A 25,070-nucleotide genomic window follows, 5' to 3' on the forward strand; every position below is an offset into this window, starting at 1 on the left:
CGGCCGCGGCGAGGACACTGTAGACACGGCTCCGGGGGCTGGGGGTCCAGGCCGACTCTCCGTGGAATGGCGAAAACTGAGTTACTTGGTGCCGGGCGCTTCTGGTTCATCCCAGACAAACACTGGCCGCGTCCCCAGGGGTCGCCTCGCAGCGGCCGGGGCCGGGCCGCGGCGGCTACCCCTGCACCTCGGCGGCCTCCTTCTCCGCCTTCTCCTTGGCCTTGGCCTTCTCCTCCACCTTGCCCTCCTTCTCCAGCAGCGCCACGATCTCGGCCACCTGGCCGGTGGAGATGTGCACGTCCTCCTTGTCCACCAGCTCGATCACCTGCACAGGGAAGGAGGGGGCTCGGGGTCCGGGTCCTCGGCTGCTGACCGAGACGGCCACAGCGCTGGGCGCTGCACGGGCCCACCAGGGGCCCTGCGGTCGGACCCCTGCCTCCCGAGGGGCAGACAGGCTCCCAAGCCCCCAGGGCACAGTGCACGCCTGGGCCCCAGGCTGTAGGAGCACACTGTCGAGGGGCGGGGCTGGCGGAGCCCCGAGTGCCAGTGCTCGTCCCCTCGGGGGCCCCCCCTCTGCCGGGGGCCCGCCCGCCCCACACCCTCGCCCGGGGGCCCACTCAGGCCCCACACCCACCTTGACGAGGTCGTTGATGTTGACCTTGCCGTCCTTGTTCTCGTCCAGCGCCGAGGCCAGGCTGACGAGCTTGCTCTCCGGAATGTGCTTGATCTGCCTCATGGCGCTGATGAGCTCGCCCACGCTGATGACCGACTCCCTGGGGAGGGGCAGGCCTGCGTGTGGCACCACCCCCACCCGAGCCCCAGGCTCCCAGGCCAGCCCCACCTTCCCGGGACCCTGAGAGCAGCCCCCGAGAGCCCCGGGCAGCCTCCCTCAGGCCTGTCTGCGCGGGGGCAGTGTGGGGGAGCTGCCCCTGACCAGGGAGGGCGGGGGGGACCCACACAGCACAGCAGGCCGACCCAGGAGGCAACGCAGGCCCCACCTGCAGGCCTGCAGCCTGAGGACACCCGGAGCCCGGGGGCCGGGGCGCTGCGGTCAGCTACGGCCCCCTGGGAGGCGGAGGCAGTCCCGGCACCCACACTCACCCCTCGGGTGAGCCCGGGGTGGCTGCGCCCAGCCTGCCGGCCTGCTGGTCGGCCTCCAGCTGCGCCAGCAGCCCATCGATCTGCCCGATCATCTGCTGCACCCGCTTGGTCAGCCGCTTGCTGGCTTTGGACTCCTCCACCTCCATCTCCTTGCCCGTCTTGGACAGCTCCTTCTTGATCTCTTGCAAGTCCTGAGGGAAGCGTCTCGTCGTAAAAACATGGTCCTACAGACGCTCACGATGAGGTTCGCTCTGTGATTAATCGGAACCAGGGCCGACGGCAACAAGCCGCAGCCTGTGCCGGAGAAGCGCCGCCCCCGCCGTGGGGGCCGCCGATGGCCGGCGCACAGCGGTGCTCTGGCCCTGCAGACCCACACCGTGTCGGTGGGGGAGGGAGTGGAGTGGAGCTGAGCCTCCGCGCGCCTGTCTGCCGCAGGAACAAACACCGCACGGAGGCATCGAGGAAGGATGCGAGTCTTCCTAACCCCTCGCCCCTCCGCCGGGAGCGGTGAGGGTGGGGAAGGGGGAGCGGGGGAGGAGGCTGCGTCCCCACAGACCCCCGGCTCCCGTGTCAGGAGGAAGCTGGGACGGCGGTGGCTATTTTCACCGAGCTCAAAGCTCATCCCCTTCCCCTGGGAGAGCCGTGAGAACACAGCTCTTTGAGGTCGGGCGGGAAGCGCTGCCGTGAGCAAAGACGACGTGTTCCCGTGAGAAAGAACACCAGCCCCCACCACGAGACCAGTCGGCATCAGGAGCGGGGGTGAGACCCCCAGCGCCGGCCAGCCAGGCCCCTCCGCCCACCCCCGCAGGAGCCGAAGGAACCGCAGACGAGGAGAGCTGGTCGTCACCAGGGGCACGGCCACCGCCCGGACACGGCGCCACCCCTCGCAGCCCGGCAGAGGGCGCGCCCCGCCCCGCCCCGCCGCACCTCGCTGTAGTCCTGCACGTCCTCCTTCAGCAGCTCCAGCTCCTGCTTCTCCTTCGTCAGGGACGACTTCTGCTCCGTGAGCTTCGAGCAGGCGTCGCTGAGGAGGTCGATCTCCTCCTTGGTGATCTCCTCCCCCTGGGGGGTGGGACAGAGCACGGGCCCTGGTGAGGGGACCCCGGGGCCGGTGGCAGTGGCCTCGCGCGGCAGCAGCCTCCCGGCTGCGGGCACAGGCCCCGCCGCCTCTCCTCGACGGGATGTGCCGCCCGGCACTGGCACGTGGACACTGGTGCGACCGTCACCGCCGAGGGGGGGCAGCTGTCCCCCCGGGCTCCCTCGCACCCGGGACCCCCACACCCACCCTGGCCTGCCGCCCATCGACAGCCAGGTCCGAGGTGCAGGAACCCCACACAGGCGGGACTCCTCCTGGCCGCGCTCCGCCACTGAGGTCCCTGGGTGCGTCCCCACGACCACGGACAGTGCGGGCCCCACCCAGAGGGGACACAGACCGCCCCCCCCACTGTCCGGGCAGTCCCAGGCCCTCTGACCTCCCGTGAGAGCCCGGGAGCGACTGTGACCCCGACAGGGGAGCATGCTGGGCCCACGCTGGTCTCCGCCTGTGGAGCGGCCAGGGAACCAGCCTCCCGTCGAGTCCCCACCCCTGCGGGAGCGGAAGCCGCCGCACGCCCGCCTGCACACAGTGTGTCCACAGTGTTGGCGGCGTTCACCACGTGGGTCTTCCATACTTATTTTCAAGCCTGCCCCCAAGCAGTCTCTTTCTTCGATGCTACTGTAAGTCACATGCTTTTGAGCCCTGGCTGGCGCGGCTCAGGGGACTGAGCGCAGACCAGCAAACTGGAAGGTCGCCGGTTCGATTCCCAGTCAGGGCATGTACCTGGGCTGCGGGCCAGGCCCCCAGTGGGGGAGGTGTGACAGGCAACCCATGGGTGCACCTCTCGCCCATCAGTGTTTCTCTCCCTTTCTTTCTCCCTCCCTCACCCTCTAGAAATAAGTAAAGCCTTAGAAAAAGACATGCTTTTAAGGTGCACAGTTTCTGATTATTCATTACAGGCACAGAGACACACACTGACTCCCAGGGCGTCCGTGAACACGGGCGGCCTCACTTCCTCCCCATTGACTGGCTCGCTCCCCTCCTCCCACCACGGCCGGGCCAGGCCGGCGGCGCCGGAGCAGGGTGGCGAGGGCGGGCGGTGCGCCAGCGCGTCAGCGCCGGGCCCGCGGGGCTGAGGGCCCTCCCGGCCTCCCGGGACGTCTCCCGCCGGAGAACACACTCTGGGCGGTCGGCGTGTCGTCCTGCCCACGGGAGTGACCGCTCACGGTGTCCCCCTGACTCTGCCAGCCCTCGAACGACACAGACCGCCTTTTTGTTTCCTGCAGGGCCCCACGAAGCCGCAGTGCGAGCCCTCTCCGCGGAACAGCCGCCTGGGACTCGCTGGGTGGGCGGGGCTCAGGAGCTGGGGACGCCCCTTGCCCCGGCTGCCCGCCGGGCGCCCACGGCACCAAGGCCGCTCCCCGGCAGACGGGAGGGCAGGCGGGGCTGGGCAGCGTCTGTGGAAGCTCCCCAGCCACGAGCGGCCCTCCCTGGCGGGGTCCGCGCCGCGCCGCTCCTGCACCCGAGGGCCCCTTCGACGAGCCCTGGCTCCGCACCCTGGTTCCTCAAGTCCGCACTTCCCGCCAACACTCTCCGGCAGCGCGCAGTCCCCAGGTTCTCCCAGGAGTCCGCACTGTCCTCGGCCCCAGGAAACGGGGTGCACCTGCCTGCCTGCGACGGCGGCTGCCCCAGGCCCGCCTGACGGTGCTCCCTCCTCCCGCCCCCACCGGTCTCCCCTTGGCCCCGCGGTCCCTACCCCCAACACGACCCTGGTGTCTCTGTCCCCAGCCCCGGGCCCCCTCCCTGCCAGCCTAGCCAGGGCCCTCGGACCTGCCCCTTTCCTCAAGGCTTGTCCCACTGGCACCCATGTCTGCCTCCAACTGTCCCCTGGGCCGTGTCCCAGGAGTGGCCTGGCCTCTTCCGGGCCTCACGGCTGTCAGCGGGGTGCAGCAGAGCCCCCCGCCCCCCGCTTATTCCAGGCCACACCAGTGTCCCAAAGCAGCCCCCAAGGCTCTGGACAGCCCCACCCTACCCCGCCTACGGCCACCGCCCAACACGCTGCCCCTGCAGGCCGCAGCCCGCTGACCGCAAGGGCCCCGGTCTGGGGGGCTCGTCTTCTCTCGTGAAGAGTCCGAACCTTCCCGAGGCCTCGGCCCCCAGCGCTGCGCCCTGCAGCACCCCCACCCCCGGCCGCTGCTCCACGGCCCCCCCGGCCCAGGCCCCTGGCGAGCCGCACTGCCCGTCGAGAGACCACCTCGGGCGCCACCCCCTGGCCCTCCCGCAGCCCCTGGCCTTGCTGTCCCACCCGAGCTGCCGGGACCCTCCGGCCAGCAGACACCTCGTGGCCGCGCGTGCCCGGAAGCTCTCCGCCCACCGGGGGGCTGCAGGCGGGGGGAGCCTACCCCCGCGGCAGGAGCAGGCTGCGCCAGGAGGGCAAGGACCCCAGAGACCGGCACCCCCGGGTGCACCGCCCATCCCAGGCCACCAGAGGAGGTGACCGAGGGTGACAGGAGACGAGCCTCTGTGGAGGGCCCACAGTGTCCCCGCCACTGCCCCACCTGGCTGACGAGGGGCACGAGACCCCCTTTCCGGGGGGGGCGGGGGGGCTGCCGCTTGGAGCACACGGGGCCGAGTGCCCATGACCGGCAGCCCGTCCCCGCCCTGCTGCTCGGCTCTGCGGCTGCTGCCCCTGGGCGGGGGCGGGCACCGCTCACCTGCACGCCTTGCAGGACGGGGGCCGTGTCCTTCAGGGCCTCTGACGGCAGGACCACGTCCGGCGCTTCCGGCTGCAGCTCGGCCACGGGCCTCCCAGGGGCAGCTTCCGCCACCTGCGGTGCTGCTTCCTTCTGAAACACAGGCCGGGGCCGGCTCAGGGGCGGCCAGGCCTCGTCCGCCCAGCGCCCCACCACCCCTGCCCCCACCCCGTGCCCCGACCCCTCCAGGAAGACGGAAGGGGCGGACCTGCAGGGCCCCGGGCACCCGAGTGAGGAGGTTTCTGCAGGAGCTGGAGCGGGACGCCCTCTGCCGCCCCGGCCCGCCCCCGGCCCGCACCTTGGCCTCAGAGAGCCTCTGCAGCTCCTTCTCCTGGAGCTCCTGCTGGATGGCCGCCTCCTCCTGCAGCGTGGCCTCCAGCTTCGCCTTGTTGTCCACCTGCTCCCCCTCCACCTCGGCCACCTTCACCTGCGCCTCCTTCGCCTGCAGACAGGGCACGGCTGGCAGTGAGCCGGGGCACGCCGCCGCCAGAGAGGCCCAGGTGGTGGGCTGCACCCGGCCTTCGGGGGGGCAGGACACCCCGCCAGGAAACCCCTCCAGGCCCCGGGGACGCCCCTCACTCTTCGGGGTCAGTGTCAGGGCAGGCCTGGGAGGAAGGGAGGGGTGAGTGGGTGGGGCACAGGGGCCCGAGGCCAGGGGGCAGGTGGTGCTCGCAGGGCCCCGGCCCTCAGGGGCGTGGGCGACGGAAAGGTCCCCGGGTGAGTGTACCACTATCTCCGGGAGGGTCTGCAACGTGGACTTGAGCTGGTCAGCGGGCGACAGGGTGTCCGGCAGGTACATGGCCCGGGACAGGATGAGCAGCGAGGTCGGGATCTCCTGGTGCAGGTGCAGCTCCAGCCACTAGAATCGGGAGTTTGAGACCCGGACTTACCTGCTGGCCTCCTCCCACGCACACCCGGGGCCGGGACAGGCCTCTGACCCTGGAGCTCTGCTCCGGGCTGGTTCGCTGCCTCGTCCTGTGACTCATGCCGCCTGTCCGAGGTCTGACAGCAGCGGGTGGGCGGAGCGGCCCCCCCAGGCTGCTGGAGGGGCCGGGGGGGGGGGCACTGGGACCCCGGCCCAGGGGGGAGACGAGCCCCGGGCTGCGGGCAGTCAGCCGAGTCCCCTCCAGGCACAGACGGGGGCAGAAGGGACGCGACTGCCGACCACGTGCTGCCGAGAAGGACCGGAGCTGCCTCCAGGACCAGGCCCGAGGCGGCCAGACACGGGCAGGGGCCACGGCGGCCCTCCCAGGCCAGGACGGGCCCGCCATCCCCTCCCAGCTGCCCCACGAGCTTACGCTGGGCTGACGCCCGGGAGCCCCTCCGACCTCCCTGGGCGGGGGGGGGGGGCGCCCCGCGTGGCCCGCGACGCGCACCTGCTTCAGCTGGTCCCGCAGGCGGTCCTCGGTGACGCCCAGGGCCCGCATGCCCCGCGCCCGGCACGCGGCCTGCAGCTCCTTGACGTTGAGGCTGTCCACACCCTCCTCGGCGATGAGCTGGAAGACAAGCCCACCGTGCCACCTCGGAGGGCCGCTGGAGGCCTGCGGCACCGTGCCACACGCCCGTGGGTGCGACGGCCCGTCCCCAGCCCCCTCCTGACGCGCTCTGCCGGGTGGCAGTGAGGCTGGGGCCTGGCCCTGGTTCGCAGGGGCGGGGCTGGCCACTGGGGAGGGGACCTGGGGGGCGCCGGGCGACCAGAACCCGCCCCAAGACGAGTGTTGGAGCGCCCAGACCCCGCAGGGGGCGGGCCAGGGACCTGGGCCCCGCCTGCCGGGCGCCGGCACATGTCCTCGCCCCACAGCCGCCCTCACCGGAGCCTGCTCAGTGTCTGCAGGCACAGGGCAGGGGGACCTGGAGGCACCCGAGGGAGAAGAGGGCCCTGGCGCACTGGGGTGGCCCTGTAACCCGCTGGGCCACCCGCCGAGACACCGTTTGCAGTCCTCCCCTGAAGACAACACCGCGGTCACTAGTTTTAGAGAGAGAGGGAAACACCAGCCAGCCGGCCGCCTCCTGCACGGGCCCCGACTGGGACTCAGGGCCGCAAGGTTTTGTGATTGATGACACAGCGTGGGTCGGTCCGGCCCGATGGCCACAGCTATTCACGTTCCCCAAGCAGCCCGGCTGCGGCGGGAGCGGGACAACTGGGGCTGAGACCCCCTGGCCACACGCCCCAGCCTGTGCGTGGCACTCCCCGCCCCTCCCAGAACGTCCCCGCCGGCCACGCCCACCACAGCAGCCGTGAAGGCCGGGACCCCGTCCTCCATCTCCCCTCACCGCTGCCCCTGCTTCCTGGGCCTGGCCTGCCCAGGCCTCTGGGGGCCCCGAGTGGCACCGTGCCCGCTTCCAGGGGACCACAAACGACAGGCCCCTCACGGGCACCGAGCCCGCAGCACTGCCTGCCAGCTGGGGAGCTGCAGCCCAGGGGCCTCGGCAGGCCCCAGGAGAGAGGCGTCCAGTTTCTGCCGGGAGGGGCAGGAGGGCCCTGTCACTGGCCCCACCTGGCCTCTGACCCCACCGCAGGGGGGAGCGTCTTGGGACTGCCATGTGAGGTGGAGGTGCCTGGCCGGAGTCCTCTGTCCCGCTGGGCGGCCCGCCCTGCTCAGGGGGCAGAGTGGGCTCTGCCCTCGCCAGCACCTGCAGCTGCAAGGCTGGGACCTGTGGGCACCGAGACGCCCCGCCATGTCTCGTCCACCCTGGGGTCCCCGGGGCTCCTCCCCGATGTCTCAGAGTCTCCTCTCGTCTGCGCGCTGCTTCCTGCCCGGCACTGTGTGCCCCTCCACCCTCTCCGCCATGGTGGTCTGGCCTGGCTGCAGGTCCGTCCCAGCGGAGTCTGAGGCACTCGGGGGCGAAAGGACTCGCCCGAGGTCACAGGGTGAGTGAGCGGCCGCTCCTGTGCTGCCTCTCCTGGGGGCGGCCCCGCCGAGGGCTCTCCTCAGGCGTGGGGCTGAGGCGGCCGCCGGAGGACTGCCCCCGCTGGCCCTGGGCTCCCTGGCAGGGCAGGCGTCCCGAGCGCCCTCCTGGGGGCAGAGTTCACAGCACGCGAGAGACGAGCGCCCCAGAGACGAGCGCCCCCGTCCCTACAGACCCTTCTGGGTGACCTGTGAGCGCCCCCCCCCCCCCCCGCCGCCCCGGGGAGCACCTCCCCGAGACCAGCCCGAGGGGAAGCCGGGGACGGCGGGACGCAGCAGCCATGCCCGTGGAGCGCCGGAGAGCCCGGACAGCCGGGGTTAGGGCCCTCGTCTGCGGGCCGGGATGGGCCGGGCTGGCATGGATGCGAGCTGGCCTCCCGCAGGCCCACGGGGAGTGGCTGCGTCAGGCCTGGGGCCGCTGCGAAGAGGCAGAGCCGCCCCACGGAGCTGAGGAGCAGCAGGGCGTGCGGGGCTGCGGGGCAGGCAGGCTTGGAAGGCTCCAGTCCCGAGGAGGCGCGAGGCGCAGGAACCACGACGGTGCCGGTGCCAGGCTGAGCGGGCAGGGGGCGGGGCGGGGCGGGGCGCCCCCGCGAGCAGGAGGGGCTCGTCAGAGAGGCAGGCCCAGCCCTGGTTCGGGCGACGGCCATGATGGGGGCCGCAGGGGGAGAAGGGCACCGCCCAGAACCTCTCCGGCTTTTCAGACGAGACGCGTGTTTGGGAAAACTCAGTACTGCAGACTAGCAAACCGAGAGAGGAACAAAGACCTCTGGTTCGTGCTGTTATCGGAGTAAGAAGACACAAACCAAGATCAACGTGTTGAAGAAAACAGGAAAGATGGCGTGGTTTTATGTGAAAGGTCAAATTTCTCTAGAAAAGCAGAACCCCAACAGCGTTCCCGGGACTGGAACGTGGGGCGCGGGAGGGCCTAAGAGGAAGCAGACCCCGGGGCAGAGGTCGGGATGGACGGTGCGGAAGGCGGAGGGGCGCGGGGCTGCAGGGCTGCGGGTGGGATTCACGAGGCGGCGGGGACCCCCGATGCGGGAACAGGACACACCTGTGCGTCGCTGCTGCGAAGTAGCCTGATTCCGCACACGGATGGACACCTCGGGAGGACCGCCGCCTGGCCCCCCACCCTGTGGGACAGCAGCCTGGAGTTCCACACCCAGCAGAACGCACCCCGAGGCCACAGGAGGCCCAGACACCCGCACCTCGGACGCTGGGAGCCGCCCCGAGACGCCAGCTCAGGGCAGGCCGCCTGGACGGAGCCCAGGGGCAGGGAGGCCGGGAGGCCGCTGCTCGCCGCAGGGATGAGGCGCTGCCCGGCGGCAGCGGGGGGACAGGGGCGGGAGGACACAAGCAAGCAGCCCCAGGAAGGGAGGGACGGCCCTGCCGGGAGCCGTGGGGAGGCCATGGCCCCGGGAACCTGCCCGAGTGATGAGGACCTCACTGATGGGGACGGACACACTGGACTCGTTCACCTCGGGGAACGGCAGGGGCCGGGTGCCGCCTGAGCAGCTGGGACGGACGGGGGACGGAACACTCCCTGAGAGGCGGGCGACGAGCGTGTGGCTGCGACACCAGACCCCACGGGGGCCAAGGCGAGGGGCGCTGGAGAGGCCCAGGCACGCGGGGCGCCGGCCGGGGCTCGCTGTCGACTTCCCGCCTCTCACTCAGAGGTCTAACCCCAGGCCCCTGTTTGGGGACGCTGTCAGAGGCCCTGGGCAAAGACCCACGCCGGAAGGGGTGTGCTGGAGTGTTGCTCAGGGCAGCGAGAGACAGGCCAACGCGGTCAGCTGTGACGCGCTCTTGAAATGAACATTGGGCAGGCGTTAAAACTCGCCCCTGCTCCCCGGCCGGGGGGCTCGGTGGGTTGGAGCGTCGCCCCCGCACACCCCAAGGGGGCGTGTCCGGTTCCCGGTCAGGCACACACCGAGGCCGCGGGTGTGACTCCCCGGTCAGAGCGTGCCGGCAGCGGGCAACCGGCCCCGCCCCTCGCTCACAGTGACGTCTCCCACCGCACCCACCGCACCCCGGCCGCCAGGCAGCAGCCGTGGGGACCGCACAGCACCACGCAGTCGCCCCCGCAGGCTCGCGCGCACCCACGGCGGGGACAGCCGCCGTCTGGGGCCGGCGCGCCAGCAGCCCGCCCTCCCGCCGCCCAGGACAGCCCACCTTGTCGTCGGCCTTGATGGAGCGCAGCCGCATGGTGAGCTGGAAGCGCAGGAAGTTGTTGGTGCCCATGGACTGCAGCTCCAGCAGCTTGCACAGCGCCACCAGCTGCGGCCGCGTCAGGTTGTCCAGCGTCAGCTCGTCCTCGAACAGCTTGGAGAAGCGCAGGATCTCCTCGTTGCTGGGCCTCTCCCCGGTCTCCCGGATCTGCCGAGCAGGGGGCCAGGTTGCCCGTGGCGCAGGCCTGCACCCCGGCACGCACGCACATGCACGCACACGCCCACCCCACACCGCCCCTCCCGGGAGGAAGCGGGAAGCGGGGCGGGGCTGGGGGAACAGGGCTGGGAGGGCCGGCTCCACTGGGCCCTCCCTCCAAGCAGCCCCCCGCAGACTCCACCTCCCGCAGGAGGCCGTGGGCACCCCCCTCCCCGCCGGCCCGCCAGCAGGCCCCGCCGCCCTCTCCCGCCTCGGACGTGGCTGTGGGGCGACCCTGGGGCCCGTCCTCCCCCAGCCCGGCCCCCACGCCCAGCGGGACGGCAGGTCTTCACACCTCTCATGTGCCGAACCGCCCGCGCCGGGGGCTGCCGCAGGGGCAGACACAGGCAGGGGCGTGGGTGTCAGGGGCCACGCTCTCTGCGGAGGCTCAGCCTCGCCGGGCGTGAAGGCAGGGGCCACCGCCCACCCAGGGGTGCCCCTGCTGCCACAGCAGAGGAAGGGGGCGTGGCGGTGAGGGCCGCGCCCAGGTAAGGCAGGTGCGCGCAGAGCTCCGGGGAGTGGGGGCACCTTCTGGAAGAACACGGAGAAGTCTTTGGTGGCGTTCCCCTTGGCTGCCTTGTTCTTCAGGGCCATCTCCTCGATGGTGTCCTGAAGGAACTTGGCCAGCTCCAGCTTGACCCGCAGCTCCTTCTTCAGCCTCTCCTCCTGCGGGGCAGACACAGGGCGTCGCACCCGTCCCCCGGGAACCCCAGGGCGGGGTGCTGGAGCCTGCTCCCCCCGCTCCCAGTCCCTCGCGCTCCGCGGGACCCGGGCAGGGCTGGCCAGAGCGCCACACGGCTGGGGGCGCGGGCCCCCAGAGCACCGCACTGGCGGAAACAGGCAGGCCTGCACGGCCGGGACCAACCCGGGCCCCGCCCCCACCCACGGGCCTTGACCCAGGCTGAAGACCCGGGTCCAGGGGAGCCCTGCTTCCGAGTGTGTTTAGGACGGACAGGCCCGAGCCCCGGCGCCTGGGGTGCCCCTGACGCTGCACGGCAACCACGAAGGAGCACGGAACGCCACGGCGCTGCCACGGGAGGCCACCTTGCTGGACTGGGTCTCAAAGGTGGAGGGCAGCATGTTGGGGAAGAGCTTCACAGCGATGGGCAGGAGGAACTCCATGAAGGGCACCACCACGAAGACGAGGAAGGGCACCAGGCGGAAGAGGTCGGCGCAGATCCGGAGAAACTGCCAAGAGCAGTGGGGTCCGAGGTCACCGGGCGGCCCTGCGGCTGGGAGCCCCAGGCCCCCAACGGCTCGAGGGGCAGCTCCTGAGAGCCACGGCCGTCCGCTGCGGCCTGCGGGACAGCTGGCCAGGAGCCCACTCCCTGCCTGGAGGGACCGCCCGACCAGAGGCACTGACCCATGGCACTGACCCAGAAAAGCAGCCCGAGGCCGTGGGGCAGCCGGGCCCCAGGGAAACGCCCAGGGGGGTGTGTGTGGGGGGGGTGGGCTAAGGGGGCCGGGCGCCCTACCTGGCGGCGCTCGCGCCGGGTCAGGGTGTGGCCGTTGAGGATGCGCCAGAGCATGCGGGCGGCGATCTTGGTGTCGATCCAGAGCAGGCGGAAGCCGTGGTAGTAGTGCCGCAGCTCGTCCAGGACCCGCTGCCCCAGCGACCTCTTCACGGCCACCTCGGCGGGCGGGCTGTACACCGGGCCCCCCTCCTCCAGCTTCTTGTTCTTGTCCTTCAGGGACTTGAGCGACTTCTCCACCACCGAGTCATCGCTCCGCGGCGGCGACGAGTGCCAGCAGCGCGCGGGCAGCAGCCGTGGCGTGGGGCCCAGCAGACCCTCCGAGCCCGGCGCCCACTGCACTCGGGCCACCGCAGCCGCGCGCTGGAGCCTCGGCGTCCGGCGGCCCAGGGGGTCGCCTCCGAAGCAGAAGTACTTGGGGTGCAGGGGGGTCCAGCCCAGCGGGACGGGGGAGCAGTGCCTGGAAACGGGGGAAGAGCGACGTCTCTGACCAAAGGTTCCCCAGCCCCTGCCCCCACGCCCCTCCAGAGCTGGGGTGGAGGGGCTGCCCGCGTCCCAGGGCCGGGGGCAGAGTGGACACAAACACAAGCAGCCAAGGGCCGGGGACAGACAGATCGAGGGGGCGGCCCGAGGCCTGTTCCCGCAGGCTGAGGCCTGGTGTGGGGCGCGGCAGTCCCCTCCCCTCCCCAACAGGTGATTTTCTACAAAGACCCGCAGGTCCTGAGGATCAGTGAGGAGGCCCCGTCCAGGGTGACCCGGGCCCCTGGACCAGCCGCCCAGAGGCACTGGTGCGGGACGGAGGACACCAAGAGTGGCAGCCCGAAGCCCACCCTCTCCCCCGCTCCACGCTGGTGCCCCGCCCCCGCAGCACCCAGGCAGGCCCAGGGCTTGCTCCGGCCCCCACCCACAGCCCTGTCCTCCCAGGCCACGCCGCCCCGACTCCATCCCGCACACTCCGGCCCCCACCGGCGGGAGGGCTCCGTCAGGCCCCGTGGGGCCCCAGGGGCATCTGCAGGTGAGCACCTCAGAGCCCTCTCTGCCCACACTCGGAAGCCCACAGGGCGGCGGCCTGGGCCGCCAGCAGCCAGAGCAGGCCAGCCTGCCCACCCTGGTCCGGTGCAGCTGCACGCTTGGCACCTGCCCGCAGCACCCGGTGCCCGGCCAGAGCCCAGGGTTTGTGCTCACCGTGCACGGCGCAAACTGGGACAGAGGAGCCGGCCCCTCTGTCCAGAGCCAGTCTCCCAGGGACGGCACCGGCACCAGGAGCCTCGCCCTGCAGTGCACAAACCCACCGCTAGGGGGCCACAGGCTCCCACGAACCCCAGAGGTGCTCCAGCCCCTTCCCAGCTGTGTGTGCTCTCAGCACCTGGCTAGAGCCCACGACACAGACCTGAGCTGCCGGCACCACTTGTCGCTGTGTGACCGTGGGAAGTGACTCAGCCTCTCTGTGCTCCAAGAGCGTCCTTTGTGAAGGTGTGTCCTGCTGCACCCACACACGGAGCACCCAGGACGGTGTCCGGTGCACAGTGACGCCCAGCACAGAGACGGCAGCTGCTCCCACCGCCCCACCCAAACCTCCGGGAAGCCGCCGGTCGGGGCTGGAAGAAAGCTGGGGGGCAGCCGGGGCAGCACCCCGTTCACAGGGGGGGTGCTGCAGGGCAAGTGCGCGGCCCGTGCTGGGCAGGTACAGCCGGCCCCGGGCACGGCTGGCCCCCCACCGACCAGCCCCTGCCAGCCTCTCCCCCGTCCTGGAGAGGCCCCTCCCACTCCCCCCCCCCCCCCCCCGCCCGACGGTCACCTCTGAGAGCAGCGGTGCCTCCCCGACTGCCTGCGGCTAGGAGACGGCTGGGAGACGCAGCAGCCAGCAGCCCGGGGGCCCGCCGCAGCTCTCAGAGCAGCGAGGGCGGTGCCCATGCCCAGGCTGCGACCTCGCTCCTGGCCTCGCCAAGCCAGCCCTCGGGCGGGATATCCAATCTCCACCCCTCGAGCGGCACAGCAGCGAGTGGCCCCTGCGAGGAGACCTGGCATCAGCGGTGGCCGGGGCGGCCAGCTCGCGCAGACGGACGTGCGCAGACAGGCTGAGCCGAGGAGCGCACGGCGTGCCCCGCGGGGGCTGCGAGGCCCCGGCTGCTGCCCGCAAGCACGCTGGGGAGATTATCGCTGCCACTCCAGCCAGAAAGGCTGGGCCGTTTTCAAAAGCACAGCACTGTGTCACTTACTATTTTAAAAGCTCCCATCTAGCCCTGGCTGGTGTGGCTCAGCAGGCTGAGCGCCGGCCTGCGAACCAAAGGGCTGCGGGTTCGATTCCCAGTCGGGGCTCACATCAATCAGGGTTGTGGGCCAGGTCCCCAGTGGGGGTGCACGAGAGGCAACCACACACTGACGTTTCTCTCCCTGTCTTCCTCCCTCCCTTCCCCTCTTTCTAAAGATAAATAAACAAAATCTTTAAGAGTGAGGAGAAAGTACAGACAACTATAATTGAACAATAGGATAATTTTAAAAAACTAAACCTTTAAAACTGTATTTTTAAAAAAGCTTGGGGATGTCCATCAGTGGCTTGTCTGACTTGAGGACGCCGGGCCCGTGCGAGGAGTCTCGGCAGCGTCGGGCAGAGGAGCCCGTCCCCGGGGCTGGCGGCACAGCACAACCCCCCTGCAGCCAGGTGTGAGCGTGCCACCGGCACAGCCTACAGGTGACTAGGCTCCGCTGGCAGGCCCCCCTGGAGGGGACAGCTCCCCAAGGCAACGGCCCTGGCCTGGCCTGGCCTGGGAGGGTGCCAGCCCTTCACGAGCAGCCCCGCTCCTCTGGGACCCGCGGCCGGCAGCGAGGAAGCGGCGCCGGGACTGAGGAGGAGGCTCCAGAGGAGCAGAGCCCCCCTGCCCGGGGACAAGAGGCCCCGAGACCCCCAGTGTCGTGCGTGCGGGGGGCACCTGTCACTGACACGCCAGCATCCCCGCAGTCTGGGGAGCGGCCACACTGAGCGAGACGCAGGAGCACGGCAGCCCCCCACCCACTGGCCTTCCCGCTGCGTGAGGCCGCGGGGCAGGACGCCGCTTCTCGGCCCGAGGGCTCGCTCGGCGCCTGGGCGCTCCCGCCCTGGCCTCTCTGCCGGACACAGGCGGTCGGGGCAGCGAGGTGGAGTCCAGACGTGGTCTCGGACCGGAAACGCCCCCCACCTGCCCCACAGGGTCCGGACCACATCTGGGAGACGAGTCCACACGAGGGACACCAACGGTCACCGCCGGCAGCCGCTGCCCTGCGTGCCCCCAGGGCTCTCGCCTGGGCGGATGAGGTAAAAACAAACCTTGGGGACACAGAGACGTTAGGCTCTGACTCTCATCTATGACTCCTAGTTTGAACTGCACTGAGTTCAGCAAAAGTCTTGTTGTTCTCACTGTTTAACTCTCTAAAAGTGATGAGCTTATAAGAAAGCTGCATCGACGAAGCACAACTTCTGCTTCTTCTAACTTGACTCACTTGAGAGGAGGACGGGCGGGGGAGGGGGAGGGAGACGGGCCTGCTGCCCCTCGCTCACACGCCCACCGGTCCAGTCCGGCTCGGGCCCTGACCTGGGGTCGGCCCGCAGCCTCGACCCGCAGCCTCAGGGCATCGGGACGACCCTCCCTCAGCAGAGCCGCCAGACCGGCGGAACCTGCGACACAGCGTGCTGGACCCCTGCAAGGGTGCCCGACAGATTCAGCACCCACACCTGACGAGAGCACTCCGCAGCGGAGCAGCAGCTGGCCCGCAGCAGGCCCTCCGTGCTGCCGCTGCTGCGAGAGCAGCCCACCGTCCCGTCCTGACCACAGGCCTGGTGGGCCCCTGTGGTGAGAGCCGGCAGCACAGCAGCCGGAGCGCCAGGAAGAGAGAGACAATGGTGGGGAGGGGAGGGTCGCAGGTGCTGCCCACAGAGGCGCCACAACGGTGGCTGGGGGGCCGGCACAGGGAAGCAGATGGCACCCCGTAACGACCACCCCGTAACAACCACCAGGAAAAGACCGGGAAAAGGGAGGCCCGTCACCACCACCACCATGAACCGGGTCAGCCAAAAACTTCGTGTTTTTTCCGTAAGATGGTTTTCCCAGCGCTCCCCTTGTCTGTAGCTTCATTTGAAACAATTCTGTTAGATTGTATCGTGGCAGCTGTCGCATCAGTGTGCACTTAAAAAAACTTACCAAAGTGGGTGAATGTTTGTGTAGCCTTTTAAGATGGAAGACGGAAGAAAATATGTAACACTTTTGGCACATTATGCGTTGTTATTTCAAGAAAGGCAAAAACACGACTGAAGTGCCAAAAACGGTGCAGGGCGCGGAGAAGGGGCTGTGGCAGCTGGAACGTGTCGGAAGTGGTGGCGAACTCCCGGGCTGGGCACTCCCGCTGGACGGTGCTCCGCGGCCGGGCAGGCCGGCTGGGGTTGGCCGCGACCAAACCCAGACGTTAACTGGGAACGGTCAGCGTTCCACCACAGGGGGGACGGCCGACGTGGTCAGACGTCCGAGTCCATGCAGTTGTTGGTGAAAAGGGAAACGGTGCCTCCTACCTTGCGGAAACCCTGCACGGACTTGCTGGCCCACCCCGAGGGTCACGCCTGGGGACCGCCCAAGAGGCGGCACACGTGGCCCACAGAACGGAAACGACAGCCCTTCCTCCGAGAGAGGGAAAGGATCCTAACCAGACAGACATTCACACCTGGGACCGGGCGTGCAACTCCAGAAGCTCCTGTTCCCCAGTGACTTCACGGCTTTAACGACACCCCAGCTGCACTCCTGCAAAGACCTGCAGGAGCCCCCGAGTCCCACGGGGGACGGTCCAGAAAGAAGAGGTGCGGGGCCTGGTCCCCCAGAGACGAGAGGCAGCTGAAGAGCTCACTAAGGTGGACGGGGGGGGGGCACAGACCACCATGGACAACAGACGCCCCACGTGGGGGGCCAGGCACGCTGGCCCTGCGAGCTCTGAGGTGCCCACACCGCGGCCTGCTTCCTGCAGGGCAGCCAGCCACACGGCAGCCTGAAGCTGCCTCAGCCATCACTGCTCGAAAAGCAGAGACTCCGTGCCCTGCCGGACGGGTGTGGCACAGTGGGCTGGGTGGCGTCCCCCAGAGCACAGGGTCAGGACACACGTCAAGGGTGCGGTTAGGTCCCCAGTCTGGGGACGCAGGAGCGGCAGCCGGTCGATGTCCTGCTCTCACACGGACTCTTCTCTCCCTCTGGTCCCCTCTCCGCAAAGACAGAACAGGAACAGCAACAAACCCAGGAACTTCACATGAACACCCGGACCCCCACCTTGCCCTGCCCTGTGGGGCCACGCGCCGGTACCCTCGGCCACTGGGCCGCCCTGTTTCCAGCCACCCACAGGCCCCAGGCCCCTGAAATGCTACCGGAAGGCTACCAAGTTCGTTTCCGAGTGAAATCTAGAAAGGCCAAAAGTAAAGACGTGCTGCACTTAAACACCTGGGACTCCACGCCACAGACAGAGCGGTCTCGGGGCGAGCCCCGCGCTGCAGAAACCCGAGTGACGTGGGGGCCCGGGGCCGCAGCACCGGCAGCAGGGGGCGCTCTCAGGCAGGCTCCGCCGTGCCCCCGGGGACGGTGCCCTCGCGCCCGCGCCACCGCAGAGACACCGGCAGATGGGTGGCAGCCCTGCGGGCCAGCTGCGCGCCTGAGCATGCTGTAAGGGGGGGAGGAGCTCTGCTCTGGCTGTCCGGGAGGGCGGGCAGAGGCCTGGTGCCAGGACGGAGGTGTGGGTGTCCCAACGCAGGTGCGACAGGGGGCCTGAAGCAGACGGCACAGCAGCCCCCAAGGAGGTTCAAGTGTGCATGGGGTGGTGGACAGATGAGGGTACATGCCACGGCCTCCAGGAAGCCCTCCGGCCTTGCAGCAGCACCACGGACCTCTCTCACCAAAGGGAAGTCCCCCAGGTCCCAGCGGTGTCCCCAGAGTGCGGCGGGGGCACACGCCCCAGTGCAGGACGGTGTGAGCGAGGCGGGGCCCGCCTGGGGCGGCCGACAGAACCCCACGGCGACGATGACGCCGCCTGCCCACGTCCCACATCCCTCTGCACAACCCACGACGGGCCCCACGCGCGGTGGCTGAGCGAGAGCAGGAAAGACCCGCCCCGTCCAGGGCACACGCCCTGTGCGGGTACTGCCGCGTGTCGGGAAACCGGACCCAGAAGAAAGACGGCCGGAACAACACACACCAAAGCCCCGGTGACGTCTGTGGCTGCAAACTGTCGTCTGCTTCCCACAGGCTCGTCGAGGGGTGTGCTCGCGCACTTCCAAGTGGAGGGGCCGAGCGAGAGGGGAGACGGGAGGGCAGGTGGTGCCGGCTCCCCGGGCGGACGCACGGCGACGCCCGGATGCTCGTGTACTTACGTGCGGCTTCTCAGCCCCAGGGTGCCGGCACAGCTGAGACACGAGTGCTCCCCCAGGCCACCTGCAACAGAAACGAGGGAGACGGGAGAGTCATCTCGGGCGCGCGCTCTCGGCGGACGCCGCCCCCGAGTCTGGGAGGCGCCCGGGCTGTGGGGAGGGCCGCAGGGAGCCTGGCTGCATGCTGGGGGCTTCAAGCACTGCCAGGGGCAGGGTCTGCCCCCGAGAGGGGGCACCAGGCCCCACCTGGCAAGGGCCCCCAAGTCCAGCCTTCAGGCCCCCCCAGGTGGGGCCAGCCCCCTTGCTCCAGCTTGGTTCCGGCAGGCAGAGGCCGGGGCACACGTGGCCCCATGCACAGGCAGCTCCACAGTGCGAGCGAGGGCCACGTGTGGGGCTGTTCAAGGTCCAGCCACGTGACGGACGGTCGGGCCCACCCGTGCCCAGACCCCGGGCTGGGACCTGCCTGGGAGGGGCAGGGCTGACTCTGGTGGGGCGGCGGGGGGGGGGGCGGGGGCGGGAGTGCCTGGAGCAGGTCTGGGCGGCCGAAGGCCGGCCCTGGGAGCTGGCGGGAGAGGGAGAGGGGAGGTGGGCAGGGCAGTGCACAGGCCCCACGCCTGGGCACCGTCGGAGCAGGCTGGGCAAGGCGGACCCAGCCTGCTGCTCCCAGTGGACCCTCTGGGGACACGGACTTCCAGTGGTCACTTGTACAACCCAACAGGAGGCCAGTGCCAACCCAGGCAAAGCTCCCTGCTTGCGCAGAAGGCTGGCTCCATGGAACATTCAATTCAGGACCTTGCAGGTGGAGGCCAGCCAAGTTCTGGGGTGGGAGCTGGGCTCACGGGCTCAGCTGCCAGGATTCAGAAGGCAGTTCCAGTCAAAACTAAGAAGCACACAGTGGAGAAAACCCCGCTCCAGCAGGGGAGCGCCCCCCCCCCCCGTTGTCTCCCAAACAGAAGCCCCCTCCCCTGAGCCTGGGGCAGCCCCCATCTCCGGCGGACCCAGGAACAGCTCCTGCTGTGCGGGTGGTCCGGTGAGAAGGCGGCCGTCACAGCTCCCAGGGCCCCCTGGCCTGCCCCACTTCTGCAAGCGGCGGGAACCACTCACCCCTTCTGCCTGCCCCCCAGACTGTGAGGGCTCCCCAGCCTTCTGAGGAGGCCCCAGCAGCAGCAGGGGTGTGGTCCATGGGCCACCCCTCCTTCTGGGAGCCCCCTTGTGTGGTCTCCCGTCCAGTAGGCAACCCTCCCATGCCAGCCGGGTGTCCTGCAAATTCACTACTGACACTGCCCAGACTCCGCACAGACCCCCGGGGCGGGGGTAGGGGGGGCTCAGCCCCACTTCACGTGTCGGTTGCAAGCAGGGTGCCCAGGCCGCCCACACCCTGCCAACGACAAATCCAGGGGTTCCCACGAACCCCTTGGTTTTGGTAACTTGACACAGGAATGCCACAGGACTGGGGATCCTGCCCTCCTCACTGTTGCAATGTACCACAAAGGCCACAGATAAACCTCCCGACCCAGAGGCACACAGCTGGAGGTCCAGGGGAGTCCAGGAGAGTCCGGAATGCAAGAGCTTCTGTCCCCGTGGGGCCACCGAACGCCACCCACCCAGAAGCTCCCGAGCCCCATGAGGCGTTTGCACCCTCATCACCCAGGCGTGATGGGTCACGTTTTTGGCCAGTGGTGAGTGAACTCATTCTGCAGACCCAGCCTCTCCCTGGAGTCTGGGGGTGGGGCTGGGAGGTCCAGGCCACTGACCACAGGCACCCCATGAGCACAGACTCAGGTTGGAGAGAAGGGGCTCACTACGCATCACAGGAGATGTGTGGGTCGCTCTGGCAATCCCACGGCCTTTCCGAGCTCTGGCAGCAGGCGGTGCGGTCCACACCGCTCGCAGGCGTGGGGCAGGCCGGGCGGAGGGGCAGAAACCAGTCGAATTTCTTTACACCCCACACCTTTCTTCGTCTGGCCTCCTGGAGGCCACGCTCTTCCACGCTCCAATCCCCAGCCCCAGCTGCTGCAGGCAGAGCACTCGGGGGGCCACGGGCCTTTCCCACACACCCACTCCCAGACCTCCAGGCTCCCCAGCTGCTCCTCCCGAACCGAACCCTCCTGTTCACGCCTGTTCAGCCCCCGGGGGGGGGCTGCTGCTCTCACACCCGCCCACAGCCAATCTGGTCAGCCCACCTCCGGGCGGACATGACCACTCCCAAGTCTGCCTGGCACTCCACGCCCCCTCCGCAAGAGCAGGGTGTGAAATGGCCAAAGTGCAGTCACTGCAGAGGAGGGACCAGCTGGGCAGCACCTCAGTCCCCATCGAGGCCACGTGACTGCCATAAATCACATTGTCACTGGGTGCTACAGGGACACTTCTCCCACAAACCCACAACCCCAGCCAGACCCCGTGAAAACATCAGACGAACCCCACAGGGCGCACCCTGCCATGAGTCTGAGCAGACCCCCTCAAACCTGCTGGGGGAAGCCAGGAGCTGTCACAGCCAAGAGGAGACCGAGGGCAAATGGACCAAACTCGGAGCAGAGCGCTCCGCAGGACACAGTCTGTCACCAGGCAAGTGCGCCCCAGGCCAAGCAGGTATCCGGGTAAAGGGAAGTAGACAGGGTGCGGCCGCAGTAAGTAACAAGGTAGCAATGTTAACCCGGTAACTGGGACTGAGAATCCGACGTCAAGACGGAGGATGTATCCAGCAAAGGGCGCCGCTGAGTGCAGCTTCCCGGGGCTCAGGGCTCCCGGCGGGTCCCGCAGCAGACCAGCTGTAGCTGGGCCGCAATCTCAGGAAAATTCGTATTCCCGAAAGGACACAGCCCCAGAAAGATCCGGCCAGCTCCAAACCGTAGGCTACCGGAGCACAAAGAGGCCGAAGCACTCCATCAGCGCCCTTCACCAGGAGCCAGAGGCAACAAGGCGCCGGCCCAGCCCAGCGGGGTCCCGGACGCCGCTCGCCGGCGCCGAGGTCCCAGCGGCTACCGCCGAAAGCAGCAGGAATCAGGTCTTTTTCTTGCAGTATCTGGGAAACTTCGAAGCACCGCAAAGCACATCACCTTACTTGACTCTCAGTCTTACAAGGCAAACTTTGTCTTCCCCCTAACCTTACAAATAAGGAACAGACTAAAGAAGGTAACAAAGGAGAAGAGAGGCCGGGAGAGGGGACGAGGGGGTGCAGGCACCCAGCACTTGGACCCCGAAGCGCCCGGCAGTAGGTGTGGCTCCACGTCACTGCGAAGGTCTCCGAGGCTCTGGGCACCATAGCAGGGACCCCGCACGGCAAGGTCTGGGGACCCTCTACAGACGCCCCGCAACGCCATGCCGGTCCCATGGACGCCCCGCAAACCCGCAGGTCCCCCTCGCCAGGGTCTGCCAGCCCTCCACTTCATCTCAAGAGCCAGGGAAGGGACTCAAGAACACGACTGCCCTCGCGATGGGCTGCGCGTGCCGCCGAGCTCAGCCCGGAGCGCAGCGCCGAGGGCGCCCGGCGGCCGGCTGTCAGCGCGCTTCCCTGCAAAACTTTCCGAAGCCGCTCTGGCAGCGGCGGCCAGCGGCAGGGCGGCTAAGGTCACAGCGCGAGTGAGTCACAAGCCGCCGCCCGCGCCGGGCTGTCCCGAGCGCACGGCACCCGCCGCCGCCCGGGCCAGGCGCAGGGGCAGGGCCGGCCAAGGCCCCGGCCCGGGGTGACCCCTGCCCCGGGCCGCGTTCGAGCGCAGCGCTGACCCAGCGCCGGGGAGCCGCCTCGCCCGTCTCGGTCCCTCCCCGGCCCCTGGCCCGCCCGGGCCGCCCGGGCCGCGCCGTCGGCCGTGCGCTTACCCCTCCGGGCGGCAGCGCCGGACGCCGGGAGGCGGACAGGCGGGCCGCGGCAGCTCCTCAGTAAGATGGACGCCATGTGCCCGGCTACGGCGGCCGCGCCGGCCTCCCGCTGGCGCCTCCTCCTCCGCGGCTCCTCGCTGGCCCGGCGGCGCCTGGGCCCGCCCGCGCGGACGGTTGAGGGCGGCGGTTGGCTCCCTGCGGCGGGTGCTCAGCTCCAGGAGCCGGCACCGGCGGCGGCCATGTCCCGGCACAGACGTCCGGCGGCGCGGGGCGGGGCGACCGGGCGCCACTCCCATTGGGCCCCTCCGGCTCCCGCCGCCGGCCAGGTGAGGGCGGTCCCGGCGTGCCTCGCGACTTACTACCGATCCCGGCGTGCCTCGGGGCCGGCCCCGCGCGCTGCATTCTGGTCCTCGCTGCGCGGCCGCCGGGCGGGCGGGCGGACGGCGCGTGCGCGGAGGGCCCTTCTCAGTCTGGCGGCGCGGGGCGGCGAGGGCGCCCTGGGGTCGAGAGCGCTGCGTCGCGCGCTCACGGCGTGGCGGAGAGCTGGGGGGCGCTGGGCGCCGCGCCTGTGTAAAGTCGGCCCCGGCCCCGGCCAGCGCGCACAGCCCGGAGGCACTCCCGGGTCCGGGCGGCAGCCAGCCTGACCCCCCACGCCGCGTCCTCCGCACGGCGTGGTGTTCCGTCCAGGCCTGCCCTTCCCCGTCCGAGACGCGGCTTCCAGAATTCGCACCAGGGCCTGCCACACCCACACACTGCCCAGCGGAGCTCCAGCTTCTGTTCCACAGCCAGACTCCCCGGCGTGACCTTTCAGCCCCACCCTCCCCTTCCCTGGGATGAAGTTACACTCGTAGCGGCCCCAGGGGTGGGGGGAAATCGACGAGGTCACGCGGGGAGAGCAGGCTGGGCGGCATGTGGGATCCTCCTGCCGCCCTGACCCCAATCCAGTCGCACCAGACCCTTCTCCGGGACTGGCCACCCTGCTTCCCACCTGCCAGCGTTTGCTCCTCTGGGACCCTGTGCTAGAAGGGCTTTTCCGCCTTTCCCGTCCCGTCCGCCTATCTGCCTTCTTCACTGATGTCCTCCCAAGGCACCGCATGGGGAGGGTCCTGCAGTTCACACTCAGTGGCAGTGGCGTGTGGAGCTCTAATCTCAGCAGGCTACCTAGTCTTCAGAAGCTGGTGAACGGCACATCTTCACAGGAGGCTTCCCCACCTCTCACTGTCACCGTCTGGAAGAAGTAGCCTGCCTGACCCAGAGCTGCCCGGCGCTGGACCAGGTGTCCGCATCCCAGTAGGGAGAAGGTAGTGCCGGTTAGTGCAGGGCCCTTCGGAAAGTGACACCAAGAGCCTGTGCTGGCACAGGGCATTGAGTGTTACAGCAAATCGAGTGACTCTAACCACACGTGCCAGAAATCGAGGCCTCCACTGCCAAGAAACCATAAAGCCAGGCCTCTTTCCTACCCTGCCCACACCTTGGAGGCAAACGGGAGATAAGGAAGGACAGTCTTGTTTGTGCACCCAAGTCCAGGCCAGAAACAGGGTAGACAGACATGCACTCAGGGTAGCACAGGACTGGCATTTTAATGCCCCCAGTGTCAGAGGATGCTTGCAGTAGTATCGGGACAGAGCACCCCACGGCTCTGTCCCAAGGCCATGGGGGACGGGGTGAGGCCCCACTGAAGGGGCAGGTGAGAGTCAAAGCTGGCCCCTGGTGCTGCCAAGGGGCCCCGACTGGCTGGAGACAGGGTTCAGCAGGAGGCAGTGACCAGTGGGCCAGCAGGAGTGTCTGTGTGCAGGACTCCAAAGACATTGGTCGGGAGAGGGGAAGGAAAGCCCTCTCCTCCCTCTGGTGCCGGAGGCTCCAGGTGTGAAGACAGGTGGCAACGCTGCTCACCTGCCCTTTGGATGGCTCACCCACGGCCCAGCTCCGTCAGGTTGAAGAGGGAGGACAAAAATAAGGTCTCCAGAGGGCGGGGGCGCTGTGGCGGTAGCTTCTGGGTACCAGCTAGCTGTGAGTTCTCTGCAGCTCAGGCAGGTTGGAGTTTTAGAGAAACCCTTTTTTCAACAGTAACTTTTTGGGGTTTTTTGATCACCTAAAGAACACGTGCTTTCGGTAGCCTTTTCAAGTTTATCAAAGGAAGTATAAGCAAGGCATCCCGCCCCTGGCAATGTGTGACCCACTGCCACATGCCAGCTGTCTTCCCGCCCTTTGCATCTCTTCGTGCCACAGTCCAAGTGCACAGAATCGTGGCCCTGCCAGTTTGTTCTATGTTTTTTAGTTAATTAACTTATTTTTAGATAGAGGGTAAGGAAGAGAGAAAGAGGAAACATCAATGTGTGGTTGCCTCACATGCGCCCCCCAGAGGGGACCTGACCCCGCAACCCAGGCCTGTGCCCTGACTGGGAATCGAACCGGTGACTCTTTGGTTTGCAGGCCAATGCTCAACCCACTGAGCCACTCCAGTCAGGAGTTTGTTTTAATATTGTGGGCTCTTTTTGTTTTTTATCTTCCTTTTTGGGGGGCTTCCTCATTCTCTACCCTGCTCTCCCCACAAATTGTACATGACTTTCCACAGTAGCCTGTGTTTGCACAAGTGACGAGAGTCGAGAGAAACAATGGGATGTGATGTCCTTGCAGCAGGCACGCCTCAGTTAGGGAGGTCAGAGATTCGGGTTAGAGACGAGGTTGGGGCTCCGGTTAGGGACCGGGGTAGAGAATCGTCCAGGGGTTGGGGTGGGAGTCAGGCGAGGGGCCAGGAGGCCAGAGGAAGACTCAGCAGGGTTTGGAGCTGTACATCAGCCATGGCAGCAGGTGGAGTTGGACTTGGCCGGGTCGGGGTTCTGCCCGGAAGTACGACAGAGGAAGGGAGGAGCAAGTGAAGTCGCGTTGTGTGCAAGAGAGTGACCATGAGGCTTGAGTGGGACATTTAAACTGGGGAAGAGAGGAAGGGGGGAGGAGGTGGATGAGGGACAGGGGCAGGTCCACCTGGGGGGCCTGCTGGACCTGACCGGGGTTCGGAGTCAAGTACCGGAGCACGCAAGCTGGCGAGAGAAGGACGCCTGAAGCCAGAACCGTGACTCCAGGGGACAGGCCTCTGAAGCGAAGGCGGCCCCTTGAGCCTTCTGCTCTCTGCCGCCTCCACGCGCCACCAGCGACAGCGTAGAAAGGAGTCCAGGCTGCCAACCTCGG

The 25,070-nt window shown here is 68.6% G+C and overlaps 1 protein-coding gene across 4 annotated transcripts; it reads right to left on the reverse strand.

The window, feature by feature from the left end:
• Nucleotides 1-25,070, reverse strand: LETM1 (leucine zipper and EF-hand containing transmembrane protein 1). 4 transcript variants are annotated; one of them, XM_036018020.1, is made up of 15 exons: nt 21,882-22,211; nt 18,073-18,129; nt 16,455-16,461; nt 11,699-12,143; nt 11,268-11,411; nt 10,752-10,889; nt 9,972-10,175; nt 6,267-6,386; nt 5,618-5,749; nt 5,189-5,332; nt 4,852-4,983; nt 2,029-2,163; nt 1,102-1,292; nt 635-773; nt 2-325 (listed from the first exon to the last, which is right to left on the reverse strand). In XM_036018020.1, exons 1-15 carry the CDS (start codon nt 21,955-21,957, stop codon nt 176-178), a joined length of 2,214 nt encoding a protein of 737 aa, XP_035873913.1. In that variant the 5' UTR covers nt 21,958-22,211; the 3' UTR covers nt 2-175. The 4 variants fall into 4 exon arrangements, with proteins under 4 accessions (XP_035873906.1, XP_028359658.1, XP_035873913.1 ...); XM_036018013.1 differs by lacking the exon at nt 16,455-16,461 and having other exon boundaries at nt 1-325; nt 4,852-4,980; nt 11,699-12,155; nt 18,069-18,129; nt 21,882-22,212; XM_028503857.2 differs by lacking the exon at nt 16,455-16,461 and having other exon boundaries at nt 1-325; nt 11,699-12,155; nt 18,069-18,129; nt 21,882-22,212.

Source organism: Phyllostomus discolor, chromosome 1, assembly GCF_004126475.2.
Source record: "Phyllostomus discolor isolate MPI-MPIP mPhyDis1 chromosome 1, mPhyDis1.pri.v3, whole genome shotgun sequence".
In the NCBI taxonomy this organism is placed as follows: Eukaryota; Metazoa; Chordata; class Mammalia; order Chiroptera; family Phyllostomidae; genus Phyllostomus; species Phyllostomus discolor.

Bases quoted from the DNA above. Each gene is read 5' to 3' on its own strand.
- LETM1 (XM_028503857.2), bottom strand. From the start codon at position 21,957: ATGGCGTCCATCTTACTGAGGAGCTGCCGCGGCCCGCCTGTCCGCCTC. The intron at 10,176-10,751 runs GTGCCCCCACTC...CCTGCTCGGCAG, and splicing joins TCTCCGTGTTCTTCCAGAAG to ATCCGGGAGACCGGGGAGAG. The intron at 2,164-4,851 runs GTGAGCGGTGCC...CCCACCCCCCAG, and splicing joins CCGTCCTGCAAGGCGTGCAG to GGGGAGGAGATCACCAAGGA.